Source organism: Onthophagus taurus, chromosome 8 (assembly GCF_036711975.1).
Source record: "Onthophagus taurus isolate NC chromosome 8, IU_Otau_3.0, whole genome shotgun sequence".
NCBI lineage: Eukaryota > Metazoa > Arthropoda > Insecta > Coleoptera > Scarabaeidae > Onthophagus > Onthophagus taurus.
Window position 1 is genome coordinate 5,977,725 of NC_091973.1, and position 24,015 is coordinate 6,001,739.

Consider the following 24,015-nt stretch of genomic DNA (forward strand, 5'->3'; position numbering starts at 1 on the left):
AAATAAATGACGCCCGAACGTTATTTTGCGAGAACGTTTATCTATTAAAAAAGAGAAGAAACGCGAGAAGAGGGAGAAAAAAAGTACCTCCTCGACTATGTTGCGCAACATTGCGCAGGGTCATGGATTGACGAAATATTTACAAATCGTGAGGCGGCAGCAGGGGATTCGAAAATTACGCATCAATATGTTTGTTTAATTATCACTAAAAATTATCACTCGTGGGAAAATTAAAACTATTTTATTTTAAATTTTAAAATCTTTTTATTTAATAATAAATAATTTGCGAAAATCATCCTATGTTTCTTGTTCTCCCTCCAACACTCTTACAAAATCTTAAAGTCACTCCTCTACTCCAGCCCATTTTCGTACTTTATACCTACTTTCACCATCATCTTCTCCAGCTTCAACTCCTCTCTGAATATCTAAGTTCTTCTGGAGTATATCTGCTAGACTACAGTAGGGCCTTTGATCCTATGATTGACAGTATCAAAGGCCCGACTGTAGTCTAGCAGAACCAATCCAGTAAGCCTATTTTGATCACTATATGTCATCAACTATATGCAACTATAATAAATTTATCAACAAATTCCAAAATTTGATAATTCATAATTTTTTCTAATACTTTAGACAAAACAGGTAAAATACTAATTGGCAAAGGTGTTACCAAAGATTTCTTCCAACATTTTGGAAAGATTGACCTCGATAAGCATATATTAATAGTATGTGTGACGAATATGTATCATCACAACCGGGAGTTCATCATATCCCACACTGCCAGATTTGATATTTAACAAATGCCCCGCTACAATATGCTCAGAGACAGGCGCAAAAGCAAACAATTCATTAAAGGTAGACTTTTTCGTAGTAGTATAAGTCTGAATTAAGTCTGGATCAACGATCAATGAGTTTTCAGCAGCTTGTAAAAAATTATCATTAATGCCTTCAACGTTATTCAAATGTTGTGGAACTACCTGCTCTTTTGATTTAATAACATTCAGATGTCTCAGTGATATCGCGAGATCCCTGGAAATTTTATTTTTACATGATTCATAATAAGCCTTCTGCTCGGTCTTTATAAAAGATTTATATTCATTAAGTGCTAGTTCAGTTTTAGATTTTTTGAATTTGTTGTAAAGACCATCTCTAAGTCTAATCATGTCTCTAAGCAGGGGAGTAAGCCAGGGGGCAGATTTTTTACTAAGCCTTACCGTCTTTACGGGTGCATGAGCATCAAATAATGCTAAAATTAAACGGTTAAAGTACTGTAATTTCACATCAACTTCATCAATTCATCAGATCCAACGTGAAAAAATTCAAGTTAAATGTAGCAAAATCTGATCACCGGGCTCCTCCCCTCGTCCGGAACACTAAGGCAAAAATGTATCAATTCATGATCAGCAAGGTCATGAAGAGACTTAAGTGATAAAGCACAACATCAATGAGCGGCTCAGTAGCAGGTGTAATGCGAGTTGGTTCATTAACAAGCTGCTACAAACCATAACTTCAAGTATCTCCGAAAAACCAACGGCGTGACCATGACTGGGATTCATCAAATCAATATTAAATCTCCAGCACATATCAACTCATCACACTGCGGTATGAGCAAAGATAAAGTTTCATCAAACGAATCAAAAAATTCACTACAAGTACCTGATATTTTTTAAAATGACTGAAATCTACAACTGTTCTAAATGCTCAAAACTGGGAACACCAAGTCTATGAAACTTATAGTAAGCCTTAATGTATATATCAACACCACCGCCAATAACAGATATATTTATAATGTCAGTTTTGTTTTGAAAAATTAGGATACATCGAAGTAAATAGAGAGGAAAATAACGAAAACATATGTTATATTTCCATAAAACACCTTCTATGAGCTTTTCTTTTATAATTTTTCAGGGGACAATCTCTTTTTAAAGACCAGCAGTAATCTGCCATCATGTCACAATCCCATCGACTCATACCTTTCCTCCATCACTTTTAAATCCTGGTGGAATCGCTCTCACTGTTCCTGACTATAATTTCCTAAATTATCCGGAAATGTATCCAGGGATAGTGTAACTTAATACTCATATTTGCTCCTAGAGTCTATATTTTGTACAATTTCTGCATAATTTGGTGCTTTATGAAATTTTCGACTACCAACACAAAACTTTTCCAAGCTTTAATATCCGGAGCAGTCATAACTTTAATAAAATCTGTGTCTTTCATCAATTGCCGTATTTGCGGACCATAAAATATTCCACCTTTCTACTTTTCCATACTAAGCTTCGGAAATTTTCTACAAATGTAATTAAAAAAATCTCCTTCCTTGTTTACAAATTTCTTTATCATTCCTAATTTAATATGTAATGGTGGAAGTATGATTTTGTCTCTGCTCACCAACAGCTCCCTTATGACATTGGCTTTACCAACAGTTAAAGAATTTCTTACAGGCCAAACATCTTGTTCCCAATGAAGTTGGTTTGCCCACTTTGTTGACCAAGTAAAAAATTAACGATTTTCAAATCCACACAGATCAGCCGTTGATGCTCCGAGTAATTAATTTTTTCTAAAACTACTTTCACATTTTCATATTCTTCTTTGCATTTTGTTGAATGGGCAATTGGAATTGATACAAATTTATTTCCATTGTGCAATAAGACACATTTTAAACATCTTTTACAACTGCCAATAAAAAGGCGCCACTCAGTAGGCTTGTATTCTTTTAAACCCATGTCTAGAAGCAGCTCGCAATATGATTACAGTACACCAGTCCTTCATTTTCACTAAAAAATTGTAATTACTCACTTTCTCGCGTTCGGTATCCTTGTTTTGATAAATTAAGATCACTGAGTTCATTTTGAGAACATTTTGAGGGTTTCACCCTCATGTTTTAAAAGACAAGAGAAATATATTAGAATGGACATTCAGTAATTGAAACAAAACATACTATATAATAAATACAACTTATCCAGATTCACGTGTAAGTACTTCAATATTGTCAAGTAACTGCGGTCTCAGCTGTTCTGCGGAGCAAGGAGTCAGAGAATGGGGATCACGTGATGTTTGTATGCGCGAAAAAGTTGCGCAGAAGCGTAATCATGACTGGGAAAATACATTTTATTACTAACAAGCCGATTATTAAAATATAAGATGTAAAAATCATAAAAAACAAGTACTTTCATGAATATATTCTATCATATGTTGTAGAGCTGCGTAATTTCATGCACCCATCTTTTTTTCTAGTAACCAAAACATCCAGGGAGTTTGCAATTCCCTTTTCTATGATAAATTTAATCATTGAGAGCTGCCAGATCACAAAGGTGTCATCCACATAACTATGCTATTACTTTAGTTTCTACGGATTCTTCCATAACAAACATCTCCATATAGAAATTGACAATTACTTACCCTTCCAGTTGAAATATGCCCTTCGGGATGCGTTTCTGGCACTGACCAAATTTGTGGAATTCACTTTCTTGATATATATAAACATGTATTATTAAAATGTTTGAAAATTTTTGGATGACGTGGACGATGAATGTTTTGTACCGTGAAATACCGATGACGATCCATCGTGATATGAGAAACTACCAAATATATACTCGAGGGACAAATGTGGGCGAGGTTTACATAAATATATATTTGATTGCCAACAAAAAGTTTTTACATATATACGTGTAGAAGTTAGTGTAATAATACAGAAGAAGAAAACTTTTAGAGGTATTGATTATCGCTGAGTTAAAATGTTAGTAGTATGTTATTGACATGTCGTAAAACTTGGGTTATGTCGCAAAGAAAAATGTCAGAATGAACGTGTAGCTATGAAATGTGTGTGTAAGAGGTACACGACCTACTAAAAACAAACTTTTTCATACATTCGATTATGAGTATAGGCATTAATAGTATTTATTAATTAATATATTTTAAATTTAATTCCATTATAACATTTTTAATCCCATTATTTCGTGTATGTATGTCACATCCGTTTTTACAAAAGATTCTCGACAATGCTTTTTTTTATTAAAGCCCACCACCATGTCTGTTTATTGTTAGGTAAAGTTTATTATCACCGAATATGACAAAAATTTTTTCAAATATTAATAAAATCCATTTTTGAAAGGTAGTGTTGTAAAATAATGGTGAATTACAATAAATTTATTATTTTTGTATTACCCATTTTATTCATTATTTTGCAGGTAAGTTAAACTTTGTTGTGTGTCTAATTTTACAATTTAAATCATTTTAGGATGCCTCCCCAATTTTTAAATCAAAATTACACAAAGAAATTTGTCCGAAATATAAGTAAAGTTTGTATAATCCCAATAAATAAATATGTTATTGTTTTTTTTTGTTATAGTGCGCAATTAATAAATTTATTTAGCATGATGTGTACAAATATAGCAAATGGAACAAATACAACATTGAGAGATGCTTGTATTGGATGTTTTCAAAGTGCAACTACCACAACCTCCCAACCATCAATAGCTTCTATAATAGCATGTGCGAATATATATGCATCTAATACGAATTATTCGTCGTGTTTTAACATTTTACCTGTATTTAAATTCAAAATTTATAGAAACATCGTTACTAAATCGTTTATTTTAGCCAACCACTGTTGTTTTCACTCCAGGAATAGATCCGAGAATAAAAAGATCCCCCATACAATGCAACACAGAATATTGTCAATTTGCGAGGTGCATAAGAAGTGTTAATGCTAACATATTGATTTCAAGATGTTACAACGAATCAAGATTAATTAATCCAGCGGTTTCAGCAGTGCAACAAGTTAATCTTTATAAGAATATTACAGCTTGTATTTTAGCGAGAGCGAGATGTTCTTCGGTAAATCCGATAACTGGGCAACCACAGAATGGAAGATATCAAACGATTACGAGTACGGACCACTTCGGGAAGACCACTCAAAGAACGACGACTTATTACTATTCTTTACAAATCTCATTATCCGGTGAATTACGAATTGTCGCCCTACCAAACGCTGTGGCTTCACAAAATGGATTTTGTGCCACTCAGTCTAGTTTACAGGAAGCTAATTGGATGACTTTTACTTGCTAAATTATTTATCTATTAATGTACATTTAAATATATTATTTAAAATAAAATAAACTACATACATCCATCTTTTAACTGTATCCTCAAGTTACAATGAAAATTTAAAGTTAATTAAACTGAATTGAGATGGCGCTAGTTGTTTGCTGCGGTTTAAATTTTAATACATAGATGGCGATAATTGATTGACCGAATGTTTTGGAGGTGATTAAATAAGACATAACGTGGCGAATAGCTTACAAAGTTTTTATTTTTGCGAAGAAAAATGCAAAACGACCCGGGAAAATCCATCAAAAATTCGCTTTTTAATCCAAATGTAACTGGCAGCACATACGAGGACTTCGCCCAACATGCTATGATTTTTCCTGCACAAGCACCATCTGTTTCACCTTCATATACAGAACAAGGTAATAATAAAAACCATTCTATTAGTAATATTATTTATTATTTGTATTATTGATTAAATTTTAAGTTGTAGATAATAATAAGTTTATATAAATATGTTTTAAAGAGGCGTGCGACTTCCAGAAGGCCCTCGATATGTTGGTAAATCTAAAGAACCTTTTCGTTTTTGTCTTATAATAAAATAAATAATTATTATTATTATTACAACCAACAAGATAACCCCCAATGCAATAGCTGATGCAAATCCAGCACTTAGAGGTGCACCTAAAATCAAATCAAAGGAAAATTCAATTTCTTCAAGAATAATAATGTAAATAATGTAATAATAATATGTGATGTGCACCGGATTTTTATACTCCCATTGGCTTTTTTCAACAAGTGCTTTATGAACAATAAAAGGATCATTTATCTCCTCCCATCAAGGAAATCAACAAGAGGTACTCATCTCAAAATCTCACACTTCTATCTCAAAATAAATATGCCGCCTTAGTGGATGTTTCTGATGAGAGCAATGAACCTAGTACTTTGACTTCAAACAACCCTAATAATAAAGATTTTTTTATCCATAGTACTGGATAAAATAGGACTTGAAAGCAAACACAAAACAGTTTCACTACTACATACAAAAATTCAAGTCACCAAATTCTACAAAGAAAATAAAATTCCATTCCATACCTGTCCATACCCTCAATCAAGAAATCAAATCCGAATTGAATCAACTAAACCTACCAGTCATAACAGTCATGAGGTTGCTCAATAAGTCGAAATACCCCATACCTTTATGCGCAGTAGACCTAGAAACCACAGAGAATGCCAAAGAAATCTATCAAGTCAAGGAAATTTCCAACGCAATCAACAATGAGCCCTAGATGCAAAAAACACTAACTGCAAAAAACTTCAAGCTGATCCACCAAAGTGTGCCAATTGTGGCCAAGATCATCCAGCAAGCTATCGAGGCTGTAAAATTCACATGAAATATCAGAACAAATACCATCAAACAACTTCAGTCTATCTTGCTCAAAAAACCCAGAGCTCACAAGCAATACCTCAAACAAAGACTAATATCAGGAGCTATGCATCGACAGTAAAAAGCACGCTTGCTCCAACTCAAGTAGAGAATCAACCAAACCAACAACAATCCTCAGAATCACAGGCACCTCTCCTATCTGCCATTTAATTCACGACTAATCTAACAATCATACACAACCTAACCTGAATTTCAACGCCAATGGTATTAAAAAACAACGAACTCTTCTTATTGCTTATTAATTCAACACCATCAATTTAGCTGTAAAACCACCGCTATTGAAGTAATGGCAATAGTAATTCAAACAAACAACTCAACTCCAGTTAATATCATATGTGGATACAAACAACCTAACAAAAAACTGCTAGAAACTGACATAAGTTCAATGCTGAGTAGCTCTATACCTACCCTACTTATAGGAGATTTTAATAGTAAGAATAAGCTCTGGGGGGATAATCCATCGGGACTGAATTTGGAATTATTAGCAACCAAGTACGGTTTTCAAGTCCAATCGATTTTACCTACTTTCCATATAGAAACGACTATCAACCGGATATTTTAGATATAGTAATAACCAAAAATTTTACCATCCAGTTAAATCTGTGTGTAATTCCGACCTAAAATTCCTAAGCTGATCAATGGATTCATCAACTAGGCAGAGTTTGGAGACTCACTCAAAATCAAGAATTTAACTTTTCAACATCAGCTACTCCGAACGAGTTAGATACAAAAATCCGCTCACTGACTTCAAAGATTAAGAAAGCAGCTGTCTCTTCAACGAAACCCTTCAAAAGGAATCCTACAAGTAATTACAACCTTCCCCCTAAAAGCATCTTAGACCTAATCAAGAAAAAACGGAGGGTTGGGTTGAGTTTCTGGGTTCTGGTAACTCAGAAATAAAAACTACACTGAATAGACTAACTCATACAATTTCTCAGGAACTAGATTCCTATAGAATTGTGGTTAAGTAACATACCACACCATATTGAACGAGGGGTAATTTAGAAATAATATTTAATAATCCATATACATCACATAAAACAACCAACAGATTTAATTATGGTAATATTATATTCATGCATCCGACGATTTCTTCCTGAAGATGAGGACTAGTTCCTCGAAACATGTAGAAAGATAAATAAAGAATGACATCGTTGAAGTATAAATAACTGACCTTCACTTCCAACATAGACACGATGTTAAGAAATCACAAAAATAATTACAATTATAGAAAACTCATCGAAAGTTAATAACGCAGACATATGAAGAAATACCTACCCTATTAGTCAATGAAACACCAGTATTCTCGGACGAAGACAAAGCCAAATATTACTATTATTAAAAAAAATATTCGTCACATTACCACAATCCAACAATATAATGAATCCCATCTACTAACTTCAGCAACTACCGAGACCGACAGAATGTCAGTAGAAGAAAGGAAGGTAGAAATAGCATATCTCGCCATTAAAAAAGCACCAGGGTTAGATCAGATACTTAATATAGTCATAAAACAACCTTCCGGAGAAACTACCGAGTCACATCACAGGAATTTTTAATCGCTGTCTGGAAATTGGTTACTACGCAAATCCTAATGTTTAGAAAGACAGGCAAAATCAATACAGACCCAGCCAATCTCATCCTTATCTAAGCTATTCGAACGAGTCATCCATCATCGACTACAAGAAGAGTTAAGCCTCCTCAAAATAATCCCAAACATCCAGTACGGATTTAGAAAGGGACACTCCACGGTTTATCAACTGGCAAGAGTAGCGGAATATATCGAGGCTAAAAAGTTTACAGCTGTTGTTTCGTTGGATGTAACAAGGGCCTTTGATACTGTCTTAATTGAAGGCTTAAAATACAAGCTCAATCAAACGGGGCTAAGCAACTATTTACTTGCTATTCTGTTCTTTTTCCTGGAGGAGAGAACTTTCTCCGTCACCATCAATTGATACTCCTCCAGCACTCAAAGTAGTAGTTTATCCTCTGCTCTATTCAACATCTTTATGCATGATATCCCGACCGACGTAAACTTCGAAATGGCCATGTTTGCGGATGACATGTTAATAATGGCTCAAAACGACATCCTTATTGATGCTATTGAGACACTTCAAATGTCAGTGGACAAAATCCAGAAATGGGATATTCTGCTCAATGCCAGCAAATGGCATTGGGCATTTTTTTACAAAGACCTTATCGAAATGCTCCTTACATTATTATAAATGATCAAGAAATACAGTGGAAAGCAAAAGATGAAGCCATTAATCTCCACATAAACTTAAAGGTCAACCAAGGATATGCAAGGCTTCGCCAATTGTATCCTCTGATCAGCAGAAAATCACCACTGCGAACTGAGTGCACTCTACTTTTTTACAAAGCCCTCATCAAGCCACTAGTCATTTACGCCTGGCCAGTTTGGAGCAATTCATCAACTTCAAACATGAGAAAAATTCAAACTAACTAAAAAGTTTTTTAACAATATTAGTAAGTACTCTAGTGCAGTTCAGCATCAAGTTCAGAACATCGTCAATGTTGAACTGGTTTTGAAATAAACGAAAAAAAAAAGAATAATGATAAATATGATTTATACTCACTTTCTTCGTACGAATTAATTTCCAAAGTATTCTTATTGCCTCTCAAGTCAACAGCTGTAACTGTTAATTTTGAGTTGCAACAATTTGCTGTGTAATGACCAGCTATTTCTTCTTTAGATCCACTAATAAAGTTGTTGTTATTGAAGTAAATCCCACGAGGTTGAGAGGTAAATTGAAGTACCCCCGTTTCTTTATCTCGCGCGAAGATGTTGACCTCCCAAGATTTACTTTGACAGTTTGAAGCTTCCACATTCGAACAATCTGTTATTAAACTATACCACACCTCCGGTTGAGTTGAATCCATCTCGCCCTCATTAACGTACAAATAAGCAACCTTTTTTGCATTAAATCTTGTACTCGAAAATGTTATAACGTCATAATTTCCAGAAGGAATTTCCCCACTTAATTGAACCGTCACTGTTATCGTTTGATTTGGATTAATGTATGCGCTATAACATTTATATAAAAATATATGTGAATTAATAACTTTTTTAAATTAATTTAGCTACCTCCCTGGATTTATATTTTGCAATAAATTTTTAGAATCAGTACAAGTAAATGCAACAGAAACAGCTTGTTCTTGATTATTAGTCACTTCAAAATATATTGTTGCAGATGTATATGGTGTTGTCAAAAGTTTTGAATTTGAACTCAACTCGATTGAAATTTCTGGCAGTGATCTTTGAAGATTATTTGATGAAACCAATCGCTTGTGTCGAACTAAAAAAAGAAATTACTTAATTTTATTAGAAAACAAAAATTTTTGAAACTATACTTTTAAGTATGAATCATGGTATTGTATTACAATATAATGATATAAAAAAGCGATTAGAAAAACTTTTAAAACTGTGATCCTCGACCTTTGATCAGGTGATGCATAGAAATAGAATAAATATTGCGTTGTTGGTTATGTATTACGTTTGATTGAAAAGTTTTTATTAAGAGTAAAAAGGCAAACGTGTTGTCGATCATTTGAAACATCGAAAAATAATAACATCAGGCGTTATATAGTAGATTTTGTATATAAACGTATTATTTGCGATCGTGAGGGGTCAAAATTCTTTTTAACATTTCGTTGCGCAAGTGCAATGTGACGTGTTGTAGATTAAACTATATACGCTAAGAAATCGTAACGCGCTTAGTTAGTTTGAATTAAAACTTAATACAGACGAGGTGAGTAAATTATTAATGTTTTTTTACCTTGATCTAGCATTTGTGCGTCTTCTTTTATTATATTTACGTATGCACGTTTTTTGGCATCAAAACTGAACGTCCAAGGACCGCCTTGATTCACTTTTAATGTTAGAAAAGTAAGATTTCCAAAATTTATTATTTGACTTGGTGAATTTAATAATAATTTTTCCCCTTCGGGTGATATAACTTGCAAATTATCGATGTCTCCACGTATTTTTATAAGAATTAATCGTGTTGGGTTAAAAAAGTTTAATTTATGTTCGTAATGACCTACTGCACTTTCATTTTTAACCACGTGCTAAAAATTGTGTTAAATCGTTAATTAAATTTTAAACATTAAAAGTAATCGTACCTCGAAATAAACCCGGTTGGATAGATCAAAAAAATATCCATCAGTTGCAAAAGATAATATCTTCATATTTGTTGTAAGATCCTCGAAGCTCTTTGGCTTATAAAAAATGTAGAACTAAAAACATAAATAAGATAACGCATCTTATATAATTTCAATTTGTTTACCTTAATATTTTTATTTAAAGCTTCTTTTAAAATCTCCTCACTTATATCATTAGAATCTTTTTCGTCGAGTTTAAAAATACTACAATTTTTTTTGATCGCATCTACTTGCTTAGGGGCATCATTAACGAATAAAAAAACACAATCATTGTTTAAAATAGCTTCAGAGAAATTAAAATAAAATATAAAAAACCAAACGAAAAACATTTTTTGTGAATATTTTTAACAAAATCTGAACAAAAACTGAATTTTCCCAAGTGAAAGTAACAGCTTTTGTAAGTTCGGGTGACGAATATGGGTAAGAACGGAAATACCACCTTAATGAAAAACAAACACGGTTTATTTAAACTTTTAAACGTATCGGTTAAGGTTAAAGGGTTCTCTAAAACATTAATGATGTTTTTTATTTTTTATCTATTTAGATCAACAAATACCCGAAATATCAACTACGAGTAATAATTTTACAATAGAACCGGATTACCAACCAGAACAATTCGGCGAGGTTACTATTCAAGACGATTATTCGCAGCAACCATCAAATATTTCATCGTTTTTATCATCATTTTCCAACATTTGGAAACCAAGCTCTTCGTCGGAACAACAAGAAAATTTTGGGGTCACCCAACAAATCGAACCTACTCAACCTCCCACAATCGGTGATTATTTCGCTTCAAGCAGCCCACAAACACAAACTCGGGAAGTACCATTTTATTCCCCAACGGATGTTCCAATAGGGCCACCACCCCCATCAACAACCACAACAAACACCTACAGGCGTTCAGGTTTAAAAAGAGCAGTTTATGCCCCAGTTCCGGGTCTTTCAAAACCTCAAGATCAACCAAACATTTTTGATGCAAATTATATCCAACCAATTTCATCAAATGTTTTAACCCCGGACACTTTACCAGAAGTTCAAAGATCGATTACTCCAAAACAAATAATTCAAGAACCAAAAAGTTCCGAATCAAATTCGCCATTTTTAAGTCCAGTACAAGATTTATCAGAACCTTTCGTTAAAATGCCCGTTAACGAGGTACCTAATTCAAATTCAAATAATTTACCATACGCTTATCGACAAGACAATTTCTTGCCGACATCAAACGCGGAAGTGACTAATTCGCTGTACAGACCGGTGTATCAACATTGGTTTTATCGAAAAAATAAAGAGGCGAAAACACCATGGCTGCCATTTTCAATGCACGATTCCCAAAATTTAGAAGCTGCGTTTACATCAACTGATCTCTCACCCGAAACGGTGGTCAAAACTGATGGTGGGCGTTACGACGTAAATATATTACGTAGAGAACGAATTTCGGTTTATTGGAAAAGTAACCCAACGGAAGTAAAAAGATGTTCGTGGTTCCATAGGCACACAAGCGGCGACGGCAAATACATTCCATTCGACGAAAATATCGCCGCAAAACTCGAAGATGAATATAAAATTGCGTTTGAAACTAACCAGTGGCATAGAAAAGTCGATATCCAAAACGGGGAGACTGTCATTCTTCATGGAGTGGATGTTTTAATTTTGTTTCCTTCTACTCCATCACCAGATACTTGGGGAAATGCGCCGGTAAATATAATTAAATATAATTATTTAATAGGTATATTACATACACTGTTGGAAATAATTCAAGAGCACACCCTGTATAATCTGAACGCGTGTGTCTAGCGCAATGAAATTTGGTATGAAAGGAGTACTAAAGTAGTGTAACTTATCTTCACATGGAGAGCGGCGCAACTCTGTTGGGAGGGGATACATCAATAACGAGAGTATTCCCCGTGAGCAGCGCGTACCATCGCTACACGACGTGGCATAGAGTCGATAAGTCGCTGTATTGTAATTCGCCTTCATAGCTCCTCAACATTAGCCGGGGATGCCGAATAACGTTGAAGTCTCCCAACAATCATGTCCCAAACATGTTCGATCGGATTCACATCCGGAGAACGAGCTGGCCATGGAAGCATTTGTATATGGTGCTTTTCCACAATGGTCTGTACAACACGCTCGACGTGCGGTCGGGCGTTGTCGTGCATGTATAGCAGATGTATCGTTGACCCGTCATCATCTGCTGTACACGCAGCAGACGTGTAGGCCCACCATGTGTAATCGTACCCCATACTATAATGCTTGGGTGTCGGAAAACAAAATGTCTCTCCACTCAGCAACCCACCAATGTCTAGCGTCGACCCACTAGTGACGTATGTGCTGGTGCTGGGAGTATTAGTGCAATCCGCTCTATCGCACGCGCAGTCCAAACGCCGCCGTACAGTTAGCATAGTGAGTACGCCTTCCCTGACCTTCCCTTCCCGCTGGCGAAACAGCTCCAAGTTGTCTTGAGGAGGACATACGCGACGCTAAAGCACTGAGCACAAATGCGCGATCTTCGCGTGCTGTGGTCGCGCGAGGCTATCTCAGCCACGGCTGAAGGTGCGTATGTCCTAGCTCAGACCATTCTCGCCATGCCCGTTGCACTGCCGGTAACGACTGCTCGAGAAAAGGCGCAATTTCACGGAACGATACACCCTCAATGTGCATACCCACAACCATTCCTCTTAAGTAATGCGATCGCCCTTCCATTGCGCACAGAGTACGACAACAAAGTGGTGCCTCCACACTAAAAACGATCGGTATATCCCACCCACTTCGATCTCCATAGCGGAATGTTCCACATGGAAGGGCGGCTTAGTCAACACTGCCTACTTTAGACTATCAATCTGGTTTCCGACCAGGCCACACTACCACATCGGCACTCATCAAGGTTACTGATGATATTAAGCGTAACTGTGACGATCGACGAATAACCTTGTTAGTTTTGCTGGACTTCAGCAAGGCATTTGATGCTGTGGATCATAGCCTACTGGTGTCGTCTCTGTCTGCTATGGGCTTTGCCGCTGAGTGCGTTACTTGGTTTGGGTCATACCTTTCTCAACGTTCCTTTTGTGTGCGTGACACTTCATCTTCTTCTTCTGTGTTTCAAAGTCACAGTGTCAACAACTGTGAATGAGCTCCCGGTGTCCATGGCGCGGCTTAATGGCGATCTGTCCAGGATACTTCACTGGTGTAAATGAGTTTGAATATTGCCAAGACACAAGCTATAGCATTCGGTTCAAAACCTTTACTTGCAAAATTTTACTCTTTCAATGATACGCAGCTGATACTTGGTGACAATGTTATACATTTCACCAATACGGTCAAAAACTTGGGGGTGACAATGGACTCAGCGCTGTCTTGGCGGTGTCAAATTCAGTCTGTCTGTAGGAAGGTCTATTTTTGTTTTCATTCAAAGACAATACCTGTTGTTAGTCAACCTTTATGCTCCGCAAATATTATGGATTTATCTTCAGCGCAATAAAATTTGGTATGGAAGTAGTACTAAAGTAGCATAACTTACTCTCACATGGAGAACGGCACAACTCTGCTGGGAGGAGAAACATCAATAGCGAGAGTATCCCCCGTGAGCTTCGCGTACCATCGCTACACGACGTGGCATGCAGTCTATAAGTCGCTATATTGTAGCGAGAGGGATGGCCAACCATGCCACCTCAACTCGCCTGTACAACACTAAGGTCTGTACAACACGCCCGATGTGCTGTCGTACGTTGTCGTGCATGTATAGCAAACATGGGAGCCGCCGAACATAGGGAAGCACAACGGACAGTAGCACCTCATCTACGTATCATTGACCCGTCATGGTCTGCTATACACGCAGCAGACGTGTACGTCCACCATATGTAATCGCACCCCATACCATAGTGCTCGGTTGTCGGTGGATAGGGCGTTCTTGCACACACTGCTCGAGTAGACGATCATCACGGCTCCGACGAACTAAAATTCGCGCATCACCAGTGCTCAATTCGAATCTTGATTAATCGGAAAACAAAATGTCCCTCTACTCGGCAACCTACTAATACCTAGCGTCGACCCACTCGTGACGTATGCTGCGGTGCTCGGGTGGTACTGGAATCCGCTGTATCGCACGACGCGCGCGCCAGTCCACTATCTACCAAACGCCGCCGTACAGTTCGCGTAGTGAGTGCGCCTTCCCCTGCCAGTGGCCAAACAGCTCCAAGTTGCCTTGAGGAGGACGCACACGACACTAAAGCGCTGAGCACAAGAGTGCGATCCTCGTGTGTCCTATGTCCTACCTCAGACCATTCTCGCTATGCCCGTTGCACTGCCGATAACGACCGCTCGAGACGACGCGCAATTTCACGGAACGATACACCCTCAATGTGCATACCCACAAACATTCCTCGCTCAAACTCGCTTAAGTAACGCGATCGCCCATCCATTGTAAAAACGACCGGTATTTTCCATCCACTTCGGTCTCCATAGCGACGGAATGTTCCACTTGGAAGGGCGGCTCAGTCAAAAATGCCGCCACAGAAGAACTCGAAACTCTTATGCAACTATTATGGATTTATCTTCACGCGTTCAGATTTTATAGGGTGTGCTCGTGAATTATTTCCAACAGTGTATATTATACATATATTACAGTACTCAAACGGGTGCTGTAATAAGACTCTTACAGCATCCGATGCTGTAATGAGATTTTAGTAACATTTTATGGAACTAGTTCAAGTTGGTGACATTGGATCATTTTCTGAAATTTCTTTAATCTTCTTTTCTTCGCACCACCCCTTAAATTTAGCGTACTCTTATTTGTATCTTTCATGGGACTTATCTGGAAGTAGTGTTTTAATAAAATTCAGTAATTTCTCTTATTTCGGGAGGTAGACATGAAACATTTTTCTCACGTCAATACATTTTGTATTTTAATAATTTCTAATTGTCGATTCAAATTTCTATTTTCAAGTGTTACGGTGTTACCAACTGCTACTTTTCCCTACATAGTCAAAATTTAATTTATTTTTGTTAAAAAAAAAGGATTAAAACGCGAATTACAAAAAATAGAAATAATAATAAACTTGAATTCGTGCATTTCAAGCGTGTCTTACGAAACTAGTTTTTTAATATACTATTTTGTAATTCGCGACGGTAATGAAAGCTATTACAGTACTCAAACGGATGCTGTAATGAGACTCCTTACAGCATCCGATGCTGTAATAAGATTTTAGTAACATTTTATGGAACCAGTTCAAATTGGTGAGATGGCATATACATTTAATTATTATTTTAGCAAAATCAAATCAAACCAAGAATAGTTAAACGAGGAATGGATGAATTCGATATAGATGAAGGTGAAAGTGAAACTGTTGATCACCTATTATTTATGGTACATGGAATCGGAGCGGCTTGTGATTTAAAATTTAGATCGGTTGAAGATGTAGGTGAGTAAATTAATTGATTTATTTAAACACCTTTTTTGATTTGGTCAAAAAATTTTTAGTTGATGAATTCCGTTCGATTGCTCTTCAATTAGTGAGAGCTCATTATCGTTCATCTTGCGATCGTAAAATAGTGCATCGCGTGGAAGTTTTGCCAGTAAGTTGGCATGAGAAACTTCATTGTGATGATACTGGAATTGATAATAAATTGAAAAGTATCACTTTGGAGAGTATCCCGAAATTGAGAGAGTTTACTAATGATACACTCTTAGATATATTGTTTTATACAAGTCCCGTTTATGGACAAACTATTATTACGTCTGTTAGCAACGAAATAAACTCGGTTTACGAATTGTTCAAACAACGAAATCCGAGTTTTAATGGTGGGGTTTCTTTGGGTGGACACAGCTTAGGTTCGCTGATTTTATTTGATATTCTTCGTAATCAACGTACTCCGGCTGAGCCACAAAAAGAAATTGGAGATTTATTGCAACCAGGTAAGAAATTAACACATCTTGCGTCGAGTTTGATAGCTTCCCGCGCAAGATGTGTAAAAACAACATTTTTTAAAGGCGATTTAATTTTTTTTTTAATTTAGACAATGCTGTTTCGTTGTCAACGGAAGAGAAACCACATCCTATGAATCGAAGCATGAGTAGAAGATTTAGTTATGTGTTAGGAACCGTGGGAACAGGTCAACCAGAAATAATGTATCCGCAATTAGCGTTTCAACCACATACATTTTTCGCATTGGGATCGCCAATCGGAATGTTTGTAACAGTTCGCGGATTAGAAACTTTAGGGGAAACATTTAAACTCCCAACATGTTCAGGTTTCTTCAACATATTTCACCCATATGATCCAGTCGCGTACAGAATCGAATCGCTTGTTAATGAGAAATTGGCAGACATAAAACCGGTGTTAATACCACATCATAAAGGAAGAAAGCGAATGCACTTGGAATTGAAAGAGACAATGACGCGAGTTGGAGCTGATATTAAGCAAAAGGTGATGGATTCCATGAAGAATACGTGGAATTCGTTCTTTCAAGGTTGGACAAGTAACAAGCCAAGTTTAGAGGAGGAAGTTGATAAAGCGATTGAGGAAGGTTTTTCAAGTAACAATCAAGAAAATAATAATGAAAACCAAGAAAATGAAAAGACTGATCTCTGTCTTGGGTTGTTAAATAAAGGAAGAAGAATCGATTATGTGTTACAAGAAGCACCCGTCGAATTTTTTAATGAATACATTTTTACTTTATCTAGTCATTTATGTTATTGGTAAGATACGAGATTACGTTTTATATCTTCATATTAACACACAATTTTTAGGGAATCTGAAGATACAATATTAATGATGCTTAAAGAAATTTATGGAACTTTAAACATTTCTCCAGATAATCAAATTCCACAGCAAACGATGACGATAGAAAGACCACCATCATCACCCCAATCAGCAAGATCTTACGTAACTTCAACTACAGTAAATAATTCGCAACTGGGGGTTAATCCAACTTTACCAATGAATAAAAACGCAGACATTGGACCACCACCCGTTTCCGGATTTGTTAGAAAATCGTAATGACGAAAAACATTTACCGTTTTGATTCAATCTGTGATTGATATTGTTTTGAGAGTTTAAAAAAAATGTAATTTATTTTCATATGGTTCGATTTTTTAAGACAATTTATTATTAAATGTTATAGTACGTTCGTTTTTTTTAATTAAATAAAATGTTTTTATTTGAAGATTTTTAATCTTTTTTTTTCCTTCTTATTTCATATAATAGAATTATAATATATGAATTTCATATAACTCGCAATATATGAATGCAGTAACCATAGTTACATTCGGATTTAGCCACATGTCTCTCAAGACGACTAAAAACGAATGATTCTAATTCTAGGTCTTGTGTTAGCTTTAGTGATAGTGCTGATGCAAAACTAGAAACATTCGGGTTTAGCCATACGTCTCTCAAGACGGCTAAACCCGAATGATTCTAGTTCTAGGTCTTGTGTTAGTTCTAATGATAGTGTAAAACTGGAACTAACACTAGACCTACAACTAGAATCATTCGAGTTTAGCCGCACGTCTCTTAAGACGGCTAAACCCGAATGATTCTAGTTCTAGGTCTTGTGTTAGTTCTAATGATAGTGTAAAACTGGAATTAACACTAGACCTACAACTAGAATCGTTCGGGTTTAGCCGCACGTCTCTCAAGACGGCTAAACCCGAACGATATTCATATAATAGAATTTATTATAATATATGAATTTCATATAACTCGCAAGATATGAATGCAGTAACCATAGTTACATTCGGATTTAGCCACATGTCTCTCAAGACGGCTAAAAACGAATGATTCTAATTCTAGGTCTTGTGTTAGCTTTAGTGATAGTGCTGATGCAAAACTAGAAACATTCGGGTTTAGCCATACGTCTCCCAAGACGGCTAAACCCGAATGATTCTAGTTCTAGGTCTTGTGTTAGTTCTAATGATAGTGTAAAACTGGAACTAACACTAGACCTACCACTAGAATCATTCGAGTTTAGCCGCACGTCTCTCAAGACGGCTAAACCCGAATGATTCTAGTTCTAGGTCTTGTGTTAGTTCTAATGATAGTGTAAAACTGGAATTAACACTAGACCTACAACTAGAATCGTTCGGGTTTAGCCGCACGTCTCTCAAGACGGCTAAACCCGAATGATTCTAGTTCTAGGTCTTGTGTTAGTTCTAATGATAGTGTAAAACTGGAACTAACACTAGACCTACAACTAGAATCATTCGGGTTTAGCCGTCTTGAGAGACGTGCGGCTAAACCCGAACGATTCTAGTTGTAGGTCTTGTGTTAGTTCTAATGATAGTGTAAAACTGGAACTAACACTAGACCTACAACTAGAATCGTTCGGGTTTAGCCGCACGTCTCTCAAGACGGCTAAACCCGAATGATTCTAGTTCTAGGTCTTGTGTTAGTTCTAATGATAGTGTAAAACTAGAACTAACACTAGACCTACAACTAGAATCATTCGGGTTTAGCCGCACGTCTCTCAAGACGGCTAAACCCGAATGATTCTAGTTCTAGGTCTTGTGTTAGTTCTAATAATAGTGTAAAACTGGAACTAACACTAGACCTACAACTAGAATCGTTCGGGTTTAGCCGCACGTCTCTCAAGACGACTAAACCCGAATGATTCTAGTTGTAGGTGTTGTGTTAGTTCTAATGATAGTGTAAAACTGGAACTAACACTAGACCTACAACTAGAATCGTTCGGGTTTAGCCGCACGTCTCTCAAGACGGCTAAACCCGAATGATTCTAGTTCTAGGTCTTGTGTTAGTTCTAATGATAGTGTAAATCTGGAACTAACACTAGACCTAGAACGAGAATCGTTCGGGTTTAGCCGCACGTCTCTCAAGACGGCTAAACCCGAATGATTCTAGTTCTAGGTCTTGTGTTAGTTCTAATAATAGTGTAAAACTGGAACTAACACTAGACCTACAACTAGAATCGTTCGGGTTTAGCCGCACGTCTCTCAAGACGGCTAAACCCGAATGATTCTAGTTGTAGGTCTTGTGTTAGTTCTAATGATAGTGTAAAACTGGAACTAACACTAGACCTACAACTAGAATCGTTCGGGTTTAGCCGCACGTCTCTCAAGACGGGTAAACCCGAATGATTCTAGTTCTAGGTCTTGTGTTAGTTCTAATGATAGTGTAAAACTGGAACTAACACTAGACCTACAACTAGAATCGTTCGGGTTTAGCCGCACGTCTCTCAAGACGGCTAAACCCGAATGATTCTAGTTCTAGGTCTTGTGTTAGTTCTAATGATAGTGTAAAACTGGAACTAACGCTAGACCTACAACTAGAATCGTTCGGGTTTAGCCGCACGTCTCTCAAGACGGCTAAACCCGAATGATTCTAGTTCTAGGTCTTGTGTTAGTTCTAATAATAGTGTAAAACTGGAACTAACACTAGACCTACAACTAGAATCATTTGGGTTTAGCCATCTTTAGAGACGTGCGGCTAAACCCAAATGATTTTAGTTGTAGGTATAGTGTTAGTTCTACATAGTAACAGTGTTAGTGTAAAATTAATAGAACTAGAAACATTCGGGTTTAGCCGAACGTCTCTCAAGACGGCTAAACCCAAATGATTCTAGTTCTAGGTCTTGTGTTAGTTCTAGTTTTAGTGCAATATATGCAACATAGTCAAATTATATTCATGTTGCATTTTATGTAGTGACAAAGTAAGTAGATACGCGCTGGTTTCTGTGGAAATATATTTTTGTATATTGCATATTAAGTGAAATTCACTGTATACAGATGTCCCGTATCTTCCGCATCACAGCATAATACGGTTGAAGAATACATTATTCTGAAGCGATTTTTCTAATAAAATTTTTTTTGAAATATTTATAATAAGGTAAGAAAATCGCTTTGCCGCGCCGTTCATAACTCGTTTCTCGCGTGTACTCACCAATAGATTCGACACGGAAAAAGTAATAATCTTTTTCCGCGAATCGCTATTGGACGATTTTAAAACGAATAATAATTTGTTCTCAAAGTGGAGGTTGATGTAAACTAGACGTGCGATATTAATATATTAATATAACTTCCGCTTTAGTTAGAAGGTGAAAAGGGGATTCCAATTTTATAAAATTTTTTATTAACAAAACTGTTTTTAATATTTATTTGAAACCCATTTTTAAATTAAACATTTGATATACATAACTTAGCTTTTAAATCAACACAAATTTCCTGTTGCTCCATAATTCTCCTCACCAAATTAATTTTTTTAATCTGTAATATTTGATTTTCCTTGCTAAGTAAATCCATAAGTTCCTCTAAATTTCCAGATCCATTATAACTAATCATGCTGTAATCATTGTTTTCGGTTAGTTTTTGTTTCAACAATCCAATTTCACCTTTTTCTTCATCAATACACCTCTGCAGTTTATTTTTCAACTCTAATAGGAGCTTATTTTTTATTTGCAACAATTCTATTTGATTCTCAACGCCACTTTCTTCTTTCGCTTTTTCTTGAACGACATCAACGACCGCCGAATCAACGTTATCTTGATTATCTGAAGATAAATCTTGTTCTTCAACGTTTCTCTCGCCTTCACTTTGTTCGTTTTCTTGCGTTATTTCTCCATTTTTAACAATTTCATTAAATCCTTTCGATTTTTCGTGTTCTTTATCTTTCTGCATTACGTTTTTATACGTTCTTTTTAATTGTGTTATTATCCTTTGTACTTCCCACATTAATTCTTCACGATGTCGCGCGATGAATCCCTCTTGAATCTCAGCATGGATTTGAGCTAAAAGAGATTCTTGCTTTTTTAACTCCTCTTCAATTAAATCAGGATCAATTGGGAGTTGTGCGTTTGGTTTTAATGGGGGGATATAACGCGTTATTTGAGTGTTTGGAAATAAAGATTGACAATGATATAATAAAGCTGTAAATAAACGATTTGATAAGTGTAAAATTGGGGAAAGGGATGTGATGAGAGTTTGGAGATTAACTTTATTTGCTTTTTCCTAAAAATTTTTAAATTTTTTAATTATTTTAATAAGATAAGTGAAATGATTGACTTACATTTGATATAACGTTATCGAAATGTAATAATAGATAAGATAGTAATAATTTGTTACTGGTGGGTAGAGATTCGATTAATATTTTTAAATGTTTTTCTCTTGTGGTAACATTTAGGATGGCTCCGGCTTCTTCAAAGCGAATTAAAAGGTCACTTGTTAGAACCGGTTCTGGTAAATCTCGCAAATAAAGTTTTAAAAGGCTTGTAACTGTGGGAATATCATATTCTGTGCAGTCAATTTCTTCGCGGCAGTTAAACATTTTTCTTAATTGCAAAACTTTAGATTTTGTTCCAGTTACTTTGTAAACACCTTCAAAGTAAAGACCATTTGCTTGGACATGATCTATGCAAACCCTAACTGGAAGGGGAATGTCTACTCCATCATGGCACCGACTTCTTTCAATTGCCACATCTAGTTTTGCGCCAAAAATGGGGAGTTTTTCTGAAAGATCGCCCTCTTCTAAGTGTTTTACTTTGCGTTCTTTTTTCTCGCTTTTTTTGTCTTTATCAACTTTTTTATCCGTTTTTTTCTCTTTATCTTTTTTCTTTTCAACAATTTCTTTATCAGAAGATTTTTCCCGCTTATCTTTTGATTTGGTAGAAAATTTAAAAGGCTTTGTTTTTTTAGATTTTGATGGACTCCTCGATGAGCTTTCATCAGCTGAACTTTCCCCCTCTAAAGCTGCATAACCGCGTTCTTTATCTTTTTTATCCTTTTTATCTTTTCTTTTACCCATTAACAATTCTTTTTTAGTCATCTTATCACCACCATCGCTATCTAAACATTTTTTAAAATTATTTAGTGAATCAAATTAAGTGAATCATCAAACAATTTTATTAAAATATTGCAAATATTACCTGGGTAATCTTTCATGTTATCAGGGCTTTCAAAATCCATTTTTGTTGCAAGAAATATTTTATTACGAGACTACACCTTGCGAAATTACAACACTTCTATTAAATATAAAGTAATAAAAGTAATTTCAAACGATTTCATTGCGGTTTTTTTGTAACAGTTGGAGAGGTCATGTTGAAAACAATCCTCTGTCAAAAAGTTGTCAATGTGCTTTAAAGATGCTGAAAAGATATCTATAATAATTTTTGGTAAAGATATCTACCCAAGCTTCCTTAAGCCATCTGTACAAAAATAGCGAAATTAACTATTACGTCTAATACAAATTTTAACAGAATTAATCTTTATCATTAAATTTAGCTTTAAGTTCAAGAATAATATCACGATTAAATTGCCGAGGATCAACACCACGAGGATTAACATTATTCTTTATGTTCCCAAACTTGGTGAAACATCCACTTTTCTGTTCAAGCCCTTTTGAAGCATCTTCAGGAATCGTTGCAGCATCATTAACATTTCTCACGCTCCTTGTAGCCTCTTTAACATCCCATATCGTAATTTCATCAAAATCATCCGAATCTTTGTTCAAAAATTTTTGAATTTCAGTTAATAGTTGACTTTGGCTGGGTTTAATCTCTTTTGTTGATTGAGTTTCTTCTTTATTTGAATTGGAATTTTCTGAATCACCACGGAAAATGTCTTCATCAATTCCTGGTCGTTTGTTAACGTATGTTGTTGATTCAGGATTAATTTCGAGAGTTGCGACTTCGGGTTTTGGAATTTGGATGTCACAACCTTCTGGTATGTCATAAACATGAAGTGGTGGCGATTTTCGAACTAAAACTGATGCCTCATCTTGTTCGATTGCTTCAGAATCCCCTTCGGAATCAGCAGTAAATTTAAAAGATGGTGTTCTAGAGATTGGACCAGTTGTTGCGAACATAAATGATGGCAATTCGTGTTCTTCAGCGTGTTTTAAAATAAATGATTGATTTGCATATATTGGTTCTTCACTTTTTAATTTTTCCTTGATAACTGATATTTCTTGGTATTCCAAATTTTCTTGATATTCTTTATTTTCGTGTTTCTCCTGATTTTCTGATGTGTTTTGGTCTTCAAATATTTCTTGGATTTCTGGATTTTCTGAACTTGATTGATTCTCTGTTTGCGCACGATGTTCTCTAGATCTAAAGGACCCTCCAAATTTGTTGACCATAATATCTTGGAATTCGTGTAACAACACACGTTTAGCTAAATGAATAAGAAATAATTTTTAATTAGTTGTTAAAAAAAATAACAACAAAAATTAGATACCTCTTAAATCGCGATAATCTTCGAAATAATAATCCTCCACATCATCTGTTTTGGTGTTGCACGCTAAATATTTCCAAATTTTTGACATTTTTTGTTTCTTTGGCGAAGGCTAATTAATAAATGAGTAATTTTTTTTTCTTCACAGGTTAAAATTGTTATCCCC

At 35.7% G+C, this 24,015-nt stretch overlaps 5 protein-coding genes across 5 annotated transcripts; 2 read left to right on the forward strand and 3 right to left on the reverse strand.

Moving 5' to 3' along the window:
• Window positions 1-3,687: 3,687 nt before the first annotated feature.
• LOC111425456 (uncharacterized) lies at window positions 3,688-5,125 on the forward strand. Its single transcript, XM_071199077.1, has 4 exons — window positions 3,688-4,187; window positions 4,238-4,293; window positions 4,349-4,547; window positions 4,600-5,125. The coding sequence occupies exons 1-4, from the start codon at window positions 4,128-4,130 to the stop codon at window positions 5,065-5,067; spliced, it is 783 nt and encodes a 260-aa protein (XP_071055178.1). The 5' UTR covers window positions 3,688-4,127; the 3' UTR covers window positions 5,068-5,125.
• A 130-nt stretch (window positions 5,126-5,255) lies between these two features.
• LOC111425248 (Phosphatidic Acid Phospholipase A1) lies at window positions 5,256-17,836 on the forward strand. The gene is made up of 6 exons (XM_023059168.2): window positions 5,256-5,468; window positions 11,220-12,370; window positions 15,942-16,092; window positions 16,152-16,586; window positions 16,688-17,369; window positions 17,421-17,836. Exons 1-6 carry the CDS (start codon window positions 5,327-5,329, stop codon window positions 17,668-17,670), a joined length of 2,811 nt encoding a protein of 936 aa, XP_022914936.2. The 5' UTR covers window positions 5,256-5,326; the 3' UTR covers window positions 17,671-17,836.
• On the reverse strand, window positions 5,491-11,022 carry LOC111425249 (uncharacterized). Its single transcript, XM_071198440.1, has 6 exons — window positions 10,801-11,022; window positions 10,637-10,750; window positions 10,291-10,582; window positions 9,600-9,810; window positions 9,091-9,539; window positions 5,491-5,730 (listed from the first exon to the last, which is right to left on the reverse strand). The coding sequence occupies exons 1-6, from the start codon at window positions 11,002-11,004 to the stop codon at window positions 5,567-5,569; spliced, it is 1,434 nt and encodes a 477-aa protein (XP_071054541.1). The 5' UTR covers window positions 11,005-11,022; the 3' UTR covers window positions 5,491-5,566.
• Window positions 17,837-20,763: 2,927 nt separating the features above from the next.
• Window positions 20,764-22,740, reverse strand: LOC111425394 (ralA-binding protein 1-like). The gene is made up of 3 exons (XM_023059383.2): window positions 22,544-22,740; window positions 21,688-22,463; window positions 20,764-21,629 (listed from the first exon to the last, which is right to left on the reverse strand). The coding sequence occupies exons 1-3, from the start codon at window positions 22,581-22,583 to the stop codon at window positions 20,799-20,801; spliced, it is 1,647 nt and encodes a 548-aa protein (XP_022915151.2). The 5' UTR covers window positions 22,584-22,740; the 3' UTR covers window positions 20,764-20,798.
• A 60-nt stretch (window positions 22,741-22,800) lies between these two features.
• On the reverse strand, window positions 22,801-23,952 carry LOC139430960 (uncharacterized). The gene is made up of 2 exons (XM_071198498.1): window positions 23,853-23,952; window positions 22,801-23,789 (listed from the first exon to the last, which is right to left on the reverse strand). Exons 1-2 carry the CDS (start codon window positions 23,938-23,940, stop codon window positions 22,876-22,878), a joined length of 1,002 nt encoding a protein of 333 aa, XP_071054599.1. The 5' UTR covers window positions 23,941-23,952; the 3' UTR covers window positions 22,801-22,875.
• Between the last annotated feature and the right edge of the window lie 63 nt (window positions 23,953-24,015).

Excerpts from the sequence above, each read along its gene's own strand:
- LOC111425456 (XM_071199077.1), top strand. The coding sequence starts at position 4,128 with ATGGTGAATTACAATAAATTTATTATTTTTGTATTACCCATTTTATTC. Across the intron at positions 4,188-4,237 it reads TTTTATTCATTATTTTGCAG|GATGCCTCCCCAATTTTTAA; the intron begins GTAAGTTAAACT and ends AAATCATTTTAG. Across the intron at positions 4,548-4,599 it reads CGTGTTTTAACATTTTACCT|CCAACCACTGTTGTTTTCAC; the intron begins GTATTTAAATTC and ends CGTTTATTTTAG.
- LOC111425248 (XM_023059168.2), top strand. The coding sequence starts at position 5,327 with ATGCAAAACGACCCGGGAAAATCCATCAAAAATTCGCTTTTTAATCCA. Across the intron at positions 12,371-15,941 it reads ATACTTGGGGAAATGCGCCG|CAAAATCAAATCAAACCAAG; the intron begins GTAAATATAATT and ends TTATTATTTTAG. Across the intron at positions 16,587-16,687 it reads TGGAGATTTATTGCAACCAG|ACAATGCTGTTTCGTTGTCA; the intron begins GTAAGAAATTAA and ends TTTTTAATTTAG.
- LOC111425249 (XM_071198440.1), bottom strand. The coding sequence starts at position 11,004 with ATGTTTTTCGTTTGGTTTTTTATATTTTATTTTAATTTCTCTGAAGCT. Across the intron at positions 10,583-10,636 it reads CCAACCGGGTTTATTTCGAG|CACGTGGTTAAAAATGAAAG; the intron begins GTACGATTACTT and ends CACAATTTTTAG. Across the intron at positions 9,540-9,599 it reads CAAAATATAAATCCAGGGAG|CGCATACATTAATCCAAATC; the intron begins GTAGCTAAATTA and ends TAAATGTTATAG.
- LOC111425394 (XM_023059383.2), bottom strand. The coding sequence starts at position 22,583 with ATGGATTTTGAAAGCCCTGATAACATGAAAGATTACCCAG. Across the intron at positions 22,464-22,543 it reads TAACATGAAAGATTACCCAG|ATAGCGATGGTGGTGATAAG; the intron begins GTAATATTTGCA and ends AAAAATGTTTAG. Across the intron at positions 21,630-21,687 it reads TCGATAACGTTATATCAAAT|GAAAAAGCAAATAAAGTTAA; the intron begins GTAAGTCAATCA and ends AAAAATTTTTAG.
- LOC139430960 (XM_071198498.1), bottom strand. The coding sequence starts at position 23,940 with ATGTCAAAAATTTGGAAATATTTAGCGTGCAACACCAAAACAGATGAT. Across the intron at positions 23,790-23,852 it reads AGATTATCGCGATTTAAGAG|CTAAACGTGTGTTGTTACAC; the intron begins GTATCTAATTTT and ends TTATTCATTTAG.